This window comes from Drosophila suzukii, chromosome 2R (assembly GCF_043229965.1).
Source record: "Drosophila suzukii chromosome 2R, CBGP_Dsuzu_IsoJpt1.0, whole genome shotgun sequence".
Lineage (NCBI taxonomy): Eukaryota > Metazoa > Arthropoda > Insecta > Diptera > Drosophilidae > Drosophila > Drosophila suzukii.
This window is the reverse complement of record NC_092081.1, coordinates 6,848,412-6,862,402: the sequence shown is the minus strand read 5'-3', so window position 1 is coordinate 6,862,402 and position 13,991 is coordinate 6,848,412. Positions and strand designations below refer to the sequence as shown.

The 13,991-nt window shown below is 48.8% G+C and overlaps 5 protein-coding genes across 5 annotated transcripts; 1 reads left to right on the top strand and 4 right to left on the bottom strand.

Annotated features, from left to right (window-relative positions):
• Positions 1 to 281: 281 nt before the first annotated feature.
• Positions 282 to 2,349, bottom strand: az2. Its single transcript, XM_017084965.4, has 3 exons — positions 1,862 to 2,349; positions 1,434 to 1,796; positions 282 to 1,375 (listed from the first exon to the last, which is right to left on the bottom strand). The coding sequence occupies exons 1-3, from the start codon at positions 2,270 to 2,272 to the stop codon at positions 353 to 355; spliced, it is 1,797 nt and encodes a 598-aa protein (XP_016940454.3). The 5' UTR covers positions 2,273 to 2,349; the 3' UTR covers positions 282 to 352.
• A 156-nt stretch (positions 2,350 to 2,505) lies between these two features.
• LOC108017804 (uncharacterized) lies at positions 2,506 to 4,777 on the bottom strand. The gene is made up of 4 exons (XM_017084951.4): positions 4,367 to 4,777; positions 4,034 to 4,300; positions 3,615 to 3,977; positions 2,506 to 3,557 (listed from the first exon to the last, which is right to left on the bottom strand). Exons 1-4 carry the CDS (start codon positions 4,661 to 4,663, stop codon positions 2,715 to 2,717), a joined length of 1,770 nt encoding a protein of 589 aa, XP_016940440.2. The 5' UTR covers positions 4,664 to 4,777; the 3' UTR covers positions 2,506 to 2,714.
• Positions 4,778 to 4,981: 204 nt separating this feature from the next.
• On the bottom strand, positions 4,982 to 7,137 carry LOC108017826 (uncharacterized). Its single transcript, XM_017084978.4, has 3 exons — positions 6,636 to 7,137; positions 6,221 to 6,577; positions 4,982 to 6,163 (listed from the first exon to the last, which is right to left on the bottom strand). The coding sequence occupies exons 1-3, from the start codon at positions 7,068 to 7,070 to the stop codon at positions 5,204 to 5,206; spliced, it is 1,752 nt and encodes a 583-aa protein (XP_016940467.3). The 5' UTR covers positions 7,071 to 7,137; the 3' UTR covers positions 4,982 to 5,203.
• A 212-nt stretch (positions 7,138 to 7,349) lies between these two features.
• Positions 7,350 to 10,607, top strand: PIG-G (phosphatidylinositol glycan anchor biosynthesis class G). Its single transcript, XM_017085568.4, has 7 exons — positions 7,350 to 7,597; positions 7,663 to 8,221; positions 8,284 to 8,414; positions 8,478 to 8,692; positions 8,749 to 8,963; positions 9,023 to 9,753; positions 9,813 to 10,607. The coding sequence occupies exons 1-7, from the start codon at positions 7,434 to 7,436 to the stop codon at positions 10,579 to 10,581; spliced, it is 2,784 nt and encodes a 927-aa protein (XP_016941057.3). The 5' UTR covers positions 7,350 to 7,433; the 3' UTR covers positions 10,582 to 10,607.
• Positions 10,506 to 13,780, bottom strand: Orc1 (origin recognition complex subunit 1). Its single transcript, XM_017085569.4, has 3 exons — positions 12,352 to 13,780; positions 11,413 to 12,291; positions 10,506 to 11,353 (listed from the first exon to the last, which is right to left on the bottom strand). Exons 1-3 carry the CDS (start codon positions 13,652 to 13,654, stop codon positions 10,764 to 10,766), a joined length of 2,772 nt encoding a protein of 923 aa, XP_016941058.3. The 5' UTR covers positions 13,655 to 13,780; the 3' UTR covers positions 10,506 to 10,763.
• Positions 13,781 to 13,991: the final 211 nt, after the last annotated feature.

Below are 13,991 nucleotides of genomic sequence, written 5' to 3'. Positions count from 1 at the left end.
TTTCTGCCCATACAGTCCGTAACTCGACCATCCAGAACTCAAACTAGTGGGAGTAGTGCTAGTGGTCTATATTTCAATCCATTAGTTCTCCATAAGTCCAATTATATTAAAACTCGAAGACTGCGTTCGGTGAACGTTCGCTTCATGATTTTTTTTTGGAGCAGAAGAAATCAATAACACGATAACAAGATTGTAATATTTAAACCACCATAAATTCCACCACGAATTTCTCGAATGCCTCCATATTTACTACAATTAATAATTAAACGCCATAACAAAAATTAAAAATCAATCACTTTTTTTATAATATTCATTTTCTATAATACCTTTAAAACTTAATTGTAAATATCTTTTATTTGTTGGAAATGTCTTGGGGCTTAGGGAATGATTGTGCAAAAAGAGCGTCGCTCGCCGTCTCCGCCACCTTAAGAGTGCTCTTAATGATTTTGTGGGTGCGCCGCATGTGGACGCCCAAACTAACCCGCTCCGAGAATCGCGTCGTGCAGAGGGTGCACTGCAGCGTCTTCTCCTTGTGAATGTGCCGGTGTTTTACCAGGGCGTTGGCATTGGTAAAGGTCTTCTGGCAGACCTCGCACACCTTGTCGCGGATGTTGAGGTGGGCCTTCACGTGGTCCTTAAGGTCGCGCTTGGTCAGGAAGTCCTTGGGGCACATGTCGCACTTGAAGGCCCGGATCTTGGTGTGCACCGCCGTCACGTGGGTGGTCATTTGAATTTTTTGCTTGAATGACTTGCCACAGAACTCGCAGACGTAAGGCTTAGCCACGTGCTTCTCGTCGTGGGTGCGCTTGTGGATGGCCAGTTGGTTGCCAAAGGCAAAGCTCCGGCTGCAGATGTCGCAGACGAACGTCTTGCTCATGTGCACCCGCTGTATGTGCTGATGCAGGTGGCACCTTCGGTCGAAATTCAGTTCACACAGCGTGCAGCGAAACCAGCCACCCTCGCCCATCTTATGTTCCCGGAACTGATGGGCCTGCAGGGCGTGATCCGTGCTGAAGGCATTATCGCAAACTTCACATTTGAGCTTTTGGCGGAATGTTTTGGTGGGCATAAAACTGTTGCATCGCTCAATGTAACGCTTCTCGGCCAGCGAAAGTCCCACCGATTGCACGTCTGTGAGAGTTTTAATCCGTCGCGAATACCATTGGCGCATGCTCTGAATACCGTCGTACACATCGTAAAGGGTTATCAGACCCACCGAAAAATCCGCAGTCAGCAGGTCTGTGATCTCCATGAGCGACGACTTGCGTTCACTTAGATTGCAGAAGTGCTTGTGCGCCGGATCGTACAGTTGGGGGAACTTGGAGTATAGGTCAATGAACAGAGTGGTCAGTCGATTCTCCTCCGTGAACACCAGCTGCCGAAGAGGCAAACATTAGAGCTGTTAAGAAGACAGGTGCTTCAGTCGAACCCACCTTTATTTTGCCATCGCCGTCGTCCTCATCGCTCTCTGCATCCTCCACACTTCCGCGCTCGGCCAAAAAGCCGTATTTCCCGTGGTAGTACAGTGGAACCTTGGTCAGTTTCTGGGTCTTCATTTGCCGCGAAACCGCGGCATACTGGGCGTGCAGACTTGCGATGCACTTCTTCAGCTTGTACGCCGTAAGGTGAAGGTTCACAGAGGCCTTCAATTGGTCCAGCATCTCCTCGTAGGCAGCTGTGCGCATCTCTTTGTTCTTGTATGACTCATCAGCCGGATCCCAGAGGCAGGTGTGCTGCTTGTACAGCTCGATGAACTGTGTGATCCGTGGACTGCGTCGATAAAACGTTGGATTGAACTGCAAAAGCGCAAAATATCTGATTGAATTGGTGGTTTTTGTTTTTGATAATCGTAGTTGCTTACTTTGGAAAGCGGAGCAAAGTTTGTGGAGTCGTGGCTGCCCAGTTCGCAGTCAACTGCCATGGAGGAGCAGTCCACCTCGTCCTCATCCTCCTCCTCGCTGCCGTCTTCGTCCTCGGAGGAGGCGGGCAGGTCAACGAACATGTCCTCGGCCAGGCAATCCTCTTGAGGCTGCTCGATTATGAACACCTTTGCTGGCGCAACACTGCAATCACTTTCGGTGGTCGAAATGTATCCGGAAGCAGCAAACTCCTGCGTTTCCGGATGCGGTTCTCGTAGGTGCTCCTTGATGTGCAGGATGAATTCCCGCCACCGCTCGAGTTCCATCTCCACGAAGCAATCATTTTTGTGCGCACAAGTCAAAACAAAGTGCTCGTAGTTGTCTCTGGTCAGAATATTCCCGCAAATCACCATTATTTGCTTAAACAAAAGGAATCCAATGCGAAGATGCACAACAACGCCATGTATCGATAAACACCTGCTGATCAGTGTTGGGCAATCACTCGGGGAAACTCCATAGATGTGTGGTATCCAAAACATATTTAAAAAAAAATTACTTTTACTTCAAATAAAAATGTATTTTATTTTGACAAAAACGAGCTCTAAGGTTATAGCTTATTATTAAATTAAATTAATCATATCATATCTTCATTATGTAAATAAACACTTGTTAAATGTTTTTAAGATATATAAAATGATACTTCAGGTTATACATACATACATATGTATAAGGAAATTTTAAAATAAAACTTATATGAAAAATGTCGAAATTCCTGATACATATTTGTAGGTAATGTTAATTTCACGAAGCACCTCTGAATGCTTCGATTCGATTAATAATGCATTCAACTGATGCTCAACTCATTCCCATCTTATGAACACGGCGATGTCTGGAAAGCGACGAATGATCGTAGAACGAGGCGTCACAGTACTCGCACTTCTTATCACGGATATTCAAATGGCCCTTGATATGGTTGGCCAACTCGAACTTCTTGCGGAAGGTTTTGTTACACATATCGCAGCTGTAGGGCCGTATGTTTAGGTGGACGCCATTGACGTGGTGGTCCAGGAGCAGCTTGAGCCGGAATGCCTTGCCGCAGATGTCGCAGACGTGCGGCCTCTCGCCTGTGTGGATGAGCGTGTGCACTTTTAAGTCATTGTCCACGGCGAAGCTTTTGTTGCAGTATTCACACCTTAGCTTTCGTTCGAAATGCGAGCGCAGCTTGTGCCTGTCCATGTCCACCTGGCGGTCGAAGCGCCTCGGACAGAGGGAGCAGAGGTATGGCAGGTCGCCCACCTGGTGCGCCTTGAAGATGTGCACCCGCAGGTTGTAGTCGCCGTGGAAACGTTTCTCGCAGTAATCACAGTACAGCACCTGGCTCTCGGAGCCCTTGGCGGGCAGGAAGCTGCACATTCGCAGATACTGAACCTCTTGCGGGGTGCACTTCTGAATCAGCTCCTTGGACTTGAGGCGCCTCATAGCATTGTACAGCCAGCGGCGCAGCTTGTTAACTGCAATGTAAACGTCCGTCTCATTGGCCTTTACAACGGGCTGAAATTCCTTGGCCATCCGTCTGTAGGCATTTGCGCGTGCCTCCACCGAAGTAAAGTCCGACAGCGCGGAGTTGTAGAGCCCGGGATAGTTGGCGTAGGTCTCTATGAATGAGCTGGTGATCAGGTTTTCCTCTTTAAAGTTAAGCTGCAATGCAAAGGGATTATTTAGAAATAATACAAATGCAAGTTGAGTTGATATAACCTTAATTACAGTCAAATCCTCGTCCTCCTCGTTCTCCTTGGGAGTTACGATGGGCGACACACTGAGGTAATCGCACTTGGCGAAATAACGAGCCGCAAGGCCCACCAGCTTGCCCTTTTCTTTTGTCTCCAAGGCGAGCGCGTACTGGATGTGCAGCTGCTCGATGGTTTTCTTTAGTTCTTCCAAGGTAAAGAGAACATTAGCCCTGTTATCCATGCGTACCATTATTGCCTCATAGGCAATATTTCGCGCCAACTCGTCTTCGTAGTTTTTATCCGAGGGATCCCACAGGCACGGATGCTCTCTATAAGCATGAATCAAGTGCAGCACACGGGGGTTGCTTCGTATGAACGACACTTTAAACTGAAGGGATCCCTATTAATTCGAAGATGGCCAGGTGAATGGATTTTCGTATTTACCTTGAAAACCTGCCCAGGCCTGGTTCGTCTGGGCGGCCGTCCAGGTCTCCTCCTTTTGGGTGCTAAGTCATCCTCAGACATGTAAAAATCGCTGCACTCGCCGTCATCTTCATCTGTGTTTAAGGGTATGTGATTCTGGGATGAGTCGTCCATTTGTGTGGTTCCATTTGTGGTGGGGACTTCAGACGAATTGCCATCTAGTTGGTACTCGGAGAAATCAGCTGTGGGTTCCGACCAAGCGGTGGCGTCTTCCTCATACTGTTGGTCCTATAAAAGACATAAGAAACCGCCAATTACTAGGGTAACGTTTGAATGGCAATCTAAGGGCCGCACGTTGCCATCCGTTATCATCCATTGGTCCTCTGCATTGATGTTCTCGATCACCTCAAAGAAGTCATCCGGACCATAGGCTATGGCGGGTTCCGAGGCATCGACGGCTACGTAGAGCTCCGGGGAGTCGTGTGTGACTTCGACGTTCTTGATGTCCTCCTCCTCGCAGTAGTGGGCCGTCTTCACATGGACGATGAACAGCTCCCAATCTTTCAGCTCGCTTTCTATCGTGCAGTAGATGCACTTCAGCCGGAACGACTCGTACTTGGAGTTGGTAAGCACACTGCCACACACCTCCATGGTAAGGTTGTGGCCCCTGTTTCAATCTCAGATCAGAATGCCTTTTTTTGGCGAAATAGTTTATTTACGACGATAGAAATGTTGAGCGTTCGGGGCAGTGTTGGAAGCCACGGAATGTTATCAACTACGTATCTATCGGATTGTCTATCGTAAAAAGTAACGACGCCTATCGAAATATTTTATTTAAATTAATATTTAAAAACAATTTCCCTGGGCTTGATAATAAATGTTATAGTGAACTTTTTAAAGTACTAATTTTCAAATACTTGTAATTCTATATTTTTGTACATCGCGAGCTAATCAAAGAACCAGAACACATTTTCAATAGGAGAAACTCTTAATAATCAAAGAAGAAATTTTTTGATTTAACATTATTTAAGCCATGTTAAATTAAAATTCAAAATACATTTTTAGAAAAGCTACATTTAAGTGGCTTAACCTTTTGTAAAGTTTTCAAAAATAAAGCTTTTAAACTACGCGCAAATCTCAAGCTTCCCTGCCAAATACTCTTTTTCTTTATTGAAATGTATTTAACCGAATTTAGTGATCGGATTCCACTTCCTCTTTTGCCTTTTGCGAGTTGTTGTTGTTGCGAACTATGTTGTGCGTGCGCTTCATGTGGCTATTGAGACCCACAAACTGCGAGAATCTGGCGTCGCAGACTTTGCAGACGAACTTCTTCACCTCCGAATGGATCTGCCGATGGCGTATCAGGGAATGGCCGCTGGTGAAACCCTTGCCGCACACGCCGCATATTTTGTCGCGGATGTTCAAATGGCCCTTGATGTGGTCCGTAAGGTGCACCTTTTTCACAAAGTCCTTGGGGCACATGGTGCACTTGAAGGCCCTGAGCTTTTTGTGAATGGCCGTAACATGGAGCGTCATTTGGGACCTGAGCCGGAATGCCTTGCCGCAGTGCTCGCAGATGTATGGTTTGTGGCCCGTATGCGTGCGGATGTGCAGCCGTAGGTCCGAAATAACAGAGAACGCCATCTCGCAGTGGGTGCACTTGCGCGTCTTGCCGATGTGGACCCTTTGAACGTGAGTCGTCAATTCGGCACGTCCCGCAAAACTCCGGTCGCATAGCGAGCACTTAAATGGTAACTCGCCAATGTTGTGCTCCTTGAAAATGTGTGCCTGCAGGACGTAATCCGACGACGTGCCTTGGTTGCAATACTCGCAGACCAACCGCTGCTTGAACATCTTGGGAGGCATGAACTGGCAGACCTCCAGATAGAACTGTTCAGCCCCGCCTCCAGCATTAATGGGATGCTTGGTGGTCCTGTAGTACCACTGGCGTAGAATCTGGATGGCGCGAATGATGTCATCGCTGGAGATGTCCTCATTGGGCACTGAGATTTTCGCTGCCATGCTCTCGTAGGCCTGTTTTCGGGAGTTCATGTTAGAGAAATCCTTGTGCGTGGAGTCATACAGCTGCGGAAAATTGGCATACATCTCTATCAGGTCGGTGGTGAGCTTGTTTTTTTCGGAGAAATCGAGCTGTTAAAAAGGTTAAGTTCTTAACTGTTCCAAATTTAATCAATCTAAAATTCTTGCCTTGATCTTTTCAGTTTTGTTAGTCTCCTCCTCCTCATCCATGCTAGCCATCAGAAAGCTGCATAAAGTATAAATCTTGAAGGGCAACGAGTGAGGTTTTTGTTTTCCAGAGAGCACTCGTTTGTGGACAGTATTGAACTGCACGTGAATCTTCTTGATGGCCATCCTCAGGGATATCTCGTTCAAGAAAATGGCCACCGTCGCCTCCAAGTCAGCAATTATCTGCTTCAGGGCTTCCTTGCATTTCCTGGGTTCCTTGTAGTCGCTGTGGGCCGGATCCCACAGACACGGATGTCCTTTGTAGATCTCTATAAGCTTCGGCGTTCGGGGATCCAGCCGGAAGAAGGATGGATTAAACTGATGCCAAAGACTGAGATTAGTTTAAAGCATTTACGTTTATTACAAGTGGGGATACCTTATATGCGGGCGCATTCTCCTTCTTGAAAGGAAATTTTCTAGGTTCCTCCTCCTCGTCGGATTCTTCGAAATCTGAAGCTTCGGAAGGATTAGAGTACTCTGTCGCGTCCATCGATGAACCAACTGCCTCTCTTTCAACTCCCTCATTGGCTTCCCCCTCCGATTCCTCTTCCTCGGCATTCACTTCGTCTTCTTCTTCCGATTGGTTCTCCTCTGCTGACTCCAACTCCACAGAGTCCACATCACCTTCATCCATAGCTTTCTCACTTTCGATGATCTCGTCTTCGATGAGCCCCACATTACTGTGCATATTACGGATGTGCAGAACGAACTCCTGCCACTGGGCCACCTCCACATCCGTGGGGCAGTGAGAGCAGCGCATCAGGAACTTCTCGTAGTCCCCGCTCACATAAATAAGGCCGCAGGTTTCCATTTTAAGTTCGGAGCAAGAAATCAAAGACTTTTGTTTGTATCGCTACCAAGAAGAGGACATGGGCGTAGTTAGAAATAGTGTAGGGGCGTCGGGAAAGTTCTGATAATTTATTTGTCTTTGGAGAAAGGAGTTGACTAAGTGAATGGCAATTATTTTGTTAATTTATAAATCTTTAAATTGCAAATTAAGACAATCCAAAAAGGGGTTACCTTCTACGCCCATGGAACATTCCCAAATCGCTTATCGATATCATTCTGCATTTATCGATTGACTAGTGTTTACATTTTCCTTCCAGCTGACAGGCGGTAAATTTTCGGTGTTGTGGTTTTTGTGGAGCGCGGAACTTTCGATGAAAACAAGAAGATGGAGCAGCACAAAAGTCGGCTGGTTTACACCATCGGCATGCTCACGCTGTTCCTCGGCGGCGCCGTGCTCTTTCTGATCGGCTTCTTTCCGGCCTCCTACTCGGTGGCCGAGGACCAAAACACCGTGCCAGAAGGCAGGCCAACCACATTGCACGGCGTAGAGTGAGTTCCAGAGCTCATGGTGGCGTGAGATTAGGGCTGCGATAACACTCGTTAACTCTTTTCAGACTGACGCCACCGCCACCGGCCCATGACTCCTTCATACTGTTCCTAATCGATGCGCTGCGCGATGATTTTCCCAATGCCACGTCCATGCCGGTGGCTCATTCCAGAGCCTGCGAAAAGCTCACCCTCCATGTGGACATACCGACGGTGACGATGCCACGCCTGAAGAGCATCACCACTGGCACACTTTCGAACTTCATCGACATTGCCCTAAATGTTGGCCACACGGAGCAGCTGCAGGACTCCTTACTGCACCGCCTGAACAAGCGGAATAAGGTTGTCTCCTTTGCGGGTGACCACACCTGGGTTAGGCTCTTTCCCAGCGAGTTCACTCGACATGCCGAGAACCATGACTCCTTTTACGTAAATGACTTCTATGAGGGCGATAGAAATGTGACCAAAACTCTAGAGACCGAGCTGGAGCGGAGTGACTGGTCCCTACTGATTCTACACTATCTGGGCCTGGACCACATCGGCCATGTCGAAGGCAGTGCCAGTCCCAGGGTGCCCCTCAAGCTTAAGGAAATGGATGAGGCGGTGCAGAAGATCTTAGATCACAAGGTACGTTAAAACCCTAAATATCTATATATTGAGGAAAGGTGAATAAAACATTCTTCCTACAGAATTTCCCCAACTATTTGCTCATGCTGACTGGGGATCATGGAATGGCCGATGGCGGAGGACATGGCGGAAATACACCGGTTGAAACTACTGTGCCCTTATATTTGTATTCCAACAACTGCAGCAAGACACCGTAAGCCTTTAAAACTAAACTGGAGAATATATACCTTATCTACATTTATTTCACCCATTATAGATCCAGCAAAAAACGGTACAACCAAATAGACTTGGCCCCCACTCTTTCCGTGCTTCTGTCTGTTGAGATACCTACTCTTTCCATTGGCTGCCTGATACCAGAGATGCTACAATCATTGTCCTTGGAACACCAGATGTACGCTTACTTCTACAATGCCCACCATTTGCTCAACAAGGCGCGAGTAAAGTTTGGCCACGACAGAGTCCATCGAAGTGGTGAGAAGATTTTTTCTGGGCTGATTTCTATAATCTATTTTTTATTGATCCTCCAGATTACTACACCTGGTACCAGAATGCCACCCTGTTGCATAAGAAGCTGCTGCATCCTTTGAGAGAGGGTGGGGGAGGTGGAGCCAGTCAGGTTTACTACCAGAACGCCAAGCTAAATTATATGCGGGTGGCTCGCGAAATTTCCAGTCTGCTCTCCGAGTCCCTGGTAAAATTTGATTACGGATTTATAGCCTTAGGACTAGCTTTGACCACAGCGGTGAGTTCATTAATCTGCTTTAAAGTCTTCGTAATATTAAAGTCGTCAAAATCTTGCAGTCATCCCTCCATATCGTCCTCAGTGTCTTGTACTTGGATCTCACAGAACAGCTTCAGCTGGACAATTTGAAATCGGGACAACTGCTGGTTTCTGTGATTGCCGCTGTACTCCTAAATGTGACTAGTCATGCACTGGATATCATCCTGACCAGTTCAACGTTCCATAGCATTCTGCTAGTGGTACCCATATCCATCGCTGTTTATCTTACAATCGATGTGGCGCAGGCGCTGCTCAAGATTGCTTTGCCTCCGATATACACACGTCGCCTAAGGATCTCCATTCCATTGCCACTACCTCTGCTAGCTTGTTTCGCTATTCGCACCTTAACTCTCGGTTCCTCTTCGTTTATTGAGTACGAATACAAGACCTGGTATTACCTGGGTAATTCCCTTATCCTGCTGACAGCATTCCGAACGCTGCGACGGCGCATCACCAAAACCAACGTCGAACTAGATGGGCGCCATCTGTACACTATTGCATCAACGTGTCTGTGGCAAATGCGAAAAGTGTTCGTGATGCTTATGATGCTCACCTTGATGCGTTACATCCACAGGCTGCAGGCGATTCGGAGCACCATCATGATATTTTCACTGCTGTTGCTCTGGGCGCGTCTGCATCGCCACAGCCAGTTGCCGCAGTCGGTGGCCAGCGGAGCAGCTTTGTTTATGGTTTACTGCTTTCGCGGGCTAAACGGACAGGTGCACTTCTTCGAGGTGCCTCCGTATATGGCGTAAGTTTAAATCGGTATCTATAACATTATCCTTAACTAAACACTTTTTAAAATTTCAGTGCAAAGCTTATGGTGCCCACACTGGTGGTCTTCTGGTGCTGTTTGGCATTGGTTCTAGTGCTGGGCTATCGGGCGGCGCTGCCTCAAACGCATAGCTTCGGGGATGTGCCGCCCACGAGTGTGTTGTTGCAGCTGCTCCAGACTAACCTGAGCAGCTCCCTGCTGCTAGCAGCTCTTCTGCAAAAGGTGCAAAACATCCTACTGTTGCCCGTTCTCCTCGTGGCCCTGCAGCAAACCTATAAGCTGTGCGACGTTTTCGGCACCAGTGCCCGGAAGTTCTCCGTGCGGTTGGTGCATGTGTACAAGATAATCATGACCATTTTCCTGGCCAGGATGTTCTTCTTCTACCAGGGCAACTCGAACAGCTTGTCCACCATTGACCTGACGCCGGGATACATTGGGCAGACTAGCTACAACCCTTCGATTGTGGCCCTCTTCGTCACCCTCAACACTTACAGTGCTGAGATTCATGCATTCCTCTACTTAGTTGTCCATACGTTGCGCTCGGATCTGCGCAGTGTGGGCATCATGCAGCTGCAGCCGCCTTATTCCATAGCCGCAGATTCGCTGATAGCTCCGCTGTATGCCGCACTGATCATGCTGCCGGCGGCCTTCTACCTCTGCCTGATGCTCGGCTTCCGCTACCACCTCTTCATCTATTCCGTCTTCTCCCCCAAAGTACTTTACGACTGTTACACTGTGCTGGTGTTCTATTTGGTATTTTTAGTAACGAGTTTGTACTTTAAATTGTTTAAACATGACGCTTAAATAAGAAATAATTTAAAAACGCTTAATCTATTACAATGTTGTGGATGTATAACTAATAATTGATTATTTAAAAATGAGAGGGCGAAAAAGTTTAAATTTGATAGATCAAACCATCTTGATTTTGTAAAATTTCCTATGAATTTTTAATGCCTTTCCACCCCTTTTAGTTTTATGATACTCTTTCAGTGGGCAACCTCTCCAACTCGGAGCGCGTAGTGAATGTCATCAGCGCTGACGTTGAGCAGAATTTTCTGAAAGAGATCATTACGGGAGTGCTCGCTTATGATGAGTCGCTCGGCACCCAGTTTAGCGCACAAGCGAAGAGCACGTCCTGGTGGTGGTAAGGTCACACCCATGAAGGCGGCTATCGTCTCCACCTGCTGGTAAACGCCCATGAAGGTTGTCTCTTCGACACCAGTGCGCGTAACTTCCGATGCCACAGCCTGCAGAAATATCTGCTCAAGCCGCGAGCAGTTCTTGATAGCCTGCACCTTGGCACTAGCTATCATCTCGGCCAATGCCTGCTGCACGTGCAGCATTGTCACGCACTTGACCTGAGCGGTATCAGCGACTTCCGTGGCCCGCCGACAAATGTCCAGAGCTCGGCGAGCATCACCGGATACGGCGGCCACCTTGCGGGCCACGAGCTGTACGGCCTCGCCCTTAAAAGCCTCCGATCCTGCCAAGCGGGCTGTGACGATCTCCTGCAGCTGCTTGTGGCTGTACGGTTGGAAAGTGAGTCGGGTGAGTCCAAGACGAGAGGTGACTTTACCTAAAAAGATATAAAGGTGTTAAGGGAGCGACTTTTCCTGTTTGGAAAGTAACACTTACCCATTAGCAGACGCTCAGGCAAATCCATGGTGTTGGCGATGGTGACAACAACCAGTTTGGCCGCCGACTTGGTGGGCCAATCGAGCAGGTTATAGACGACATCCTGGCGCCGGTTGCACAAGATATCCAGCTCATCGACCAGTAATACAGTGGTAACCCTTCGCGGTGCCGGAGTTGTGAACCGCTTCTCCAGCAAGGAGTGTGCCTGTTCCCAGGATACAGTCTTGCCCGTGAGCTGTTTGTAGATCTGCACGTAGGCCTGACGCGGTTCTGTCAAACGCATGCCGTTGATTTCTAGAAATTCGAAGGCGGGCAGCTCATTCTGATTTGCCTGCCGCTGCAGGGTGCGAATGACTCCGGTCACAGTGGCTGTTTTGCCAGTTCCCGGAACGCCAGACACATACATGCAGCCGCCGCACTGGTCCTGGATCTTGCCCTCCAGAAAGGCGTAAATGTTCTCAAACTCCCGTTCGCGGCAGGGCAGGCTTTTCGGCACCACAGACACGTGAAGCTGTTCGCGAGCCAGTTGCAGCTCCGATTTGCTGGAGTCCTTTGCCGGACGATCCGTGCGCTGCTGCATGCTGGGACTTAGCTCGCCGGCCCTGATCTTCTTCATCTTCTGGGAGGGGGTCATCGGGGCTGCAGTGGTGGTTGTAGTCCCTTTGTTGGGAGTCGTCGCTGGTTTGGTAGTGGTGCTTGAACGACGCGTTCGCGTAGGAGTCTTTTGAACGGGCTTCTTTGGCGAGTATTCCTCGTCCTCGTCCTGAACGACTTTTTTGGCTCGCCCTCTTTTTGGAGTGGATATAATGTCATCGTCCTTAAACACGCGCTGCTCCACAATGTTGGACAGATGAATACTACGTCTGGGCGTGCCTTCAGCTAAATGATTAAAACAAATTGATTAATATCCTGGATTAGCGTATAGGATCTTTCACTTACCCAGCCGACTGGTGGCTGACTTCAGGATACTCTTACGCCTTGTCGATTGCGTGGGTTCGGTGGCCACAGCTGCTTCGAGTGGGTCCTTGGATTGCTTGGTGGGCGTATGGTAGATATCTCCATTGGTCACGCCCAAACGTTTGCGCCCCGGGGTACTGGTTGGTTCCACGGATGGTTCTTCTATCGCCAGGGGATCCGCATCCAGAGAGGCGAGGCGCACCGAACGCCTTCTCTCGGAAATGCGCAGCTTGATCTTCATATCATTTGACGGCGTCTTGGGATCGGGTGTCTGTTGGACAATCGAGTAATTCAAGCAGTCTGAGCCGGCTGTGGAATCTGCTCCACGATCTAGGCTAAGGTTAAGGTTGCGACGTGCGGCCGAAGCCCGGGATTTGGGTGTCTCCACCTTGGCATTCTTCTCGGTGAGCGGCGAAGCTGGAAGATAGTTGGCATTGATCTCAGGGGCGTCCTTCTTCTTCTCCGACAACCGCACCACACTGCGTCCGCCCACAATTTTGATGGGTGACACTTTATTCTCGCAATTAAAGTAGCTGACATCGACGAACTCCACGGAATTGGAAGCCGCCACGGAGGCTCGTCGTCGCTTTTCCACAGGGGCTTCACCTTCCGCGGCTGCGCCATTCTGCCGGGCAGACCCTGATCGCTTGGATTCTTTGTGTGCGGTTAGAGATTTGCGAGATGGACGCGGTGTATCCTCCGGCTGCTCCAGTCGTATTTCCAAGGGAATCAAGCGGTAGCTTCGCTTCACCTTGACGAACCTGTAGCGGCTGACAAACATGGGGCAGGCCTTGGACTTCAGTTTGGCGGAATGGCGGCTGAGGATCTCCTGCGCGGAGGTCTGAGAGGTGCCCTCCAGGACGATGCACTTGCGGTAGATGGCGCCGAGAGCCACGTCGTTGTCGTACGGGCGATGCTCCTCGATCACCTCCAGGCTGAAGTCAATGGCCACGTCGTCGTCGTCGAATTTGTTGTGCGGAATGGCCTTTGGCCAGGAGTACCACTGGACGATGGCGCGGCAGGTTTCGCGATCGGTCACCTCGCGCAGCTCGTACATGTGCAGGATGCGGGCCACGTCGCATCCGCTCACTGTGTCCGGTTCGACTGCGTCCGCATTGGACACCAGGATGAAGTCGCCCACGGTCAAAGTCAGAGGACCATAAATGCACTTCTGGTAGAAGTAGACGTTCTTGTGCTCGAGACCCTTCACCGGCTGATGTACTTCCTGGCCTCCGATCCACTTCACCTGCTGGCCCACACTGCGGGTGTTCTCTTTGTTAGCCATCGCGCTGCGATTTGCTATCAGTTATTTGACAATTCGCCGACGTCAGCACTAATTTGAATTGGGTTTTTGTGGCACTGCGATTCGCTTCTCCTTCTTCTTCGATCAGCTTGCCGCGCTGTTTACCGTTTTTGGCGCAATTCTACCACCGCCGCTTTCCAACATTGAAATCGGCCGGAAGGGCTGCCAACCTCATTTCAAAGCGTCAGCAAGGTTGCCACATGTTTTATTTTTAAATAGTTTAAATTTAAAATAAGCCGTTAAAATATTAAAAAGCAAAGTATGGAAATGTGGCTTTATTAGTAGGATATCTTTTTCTCGAAATCGTATACACACTCTT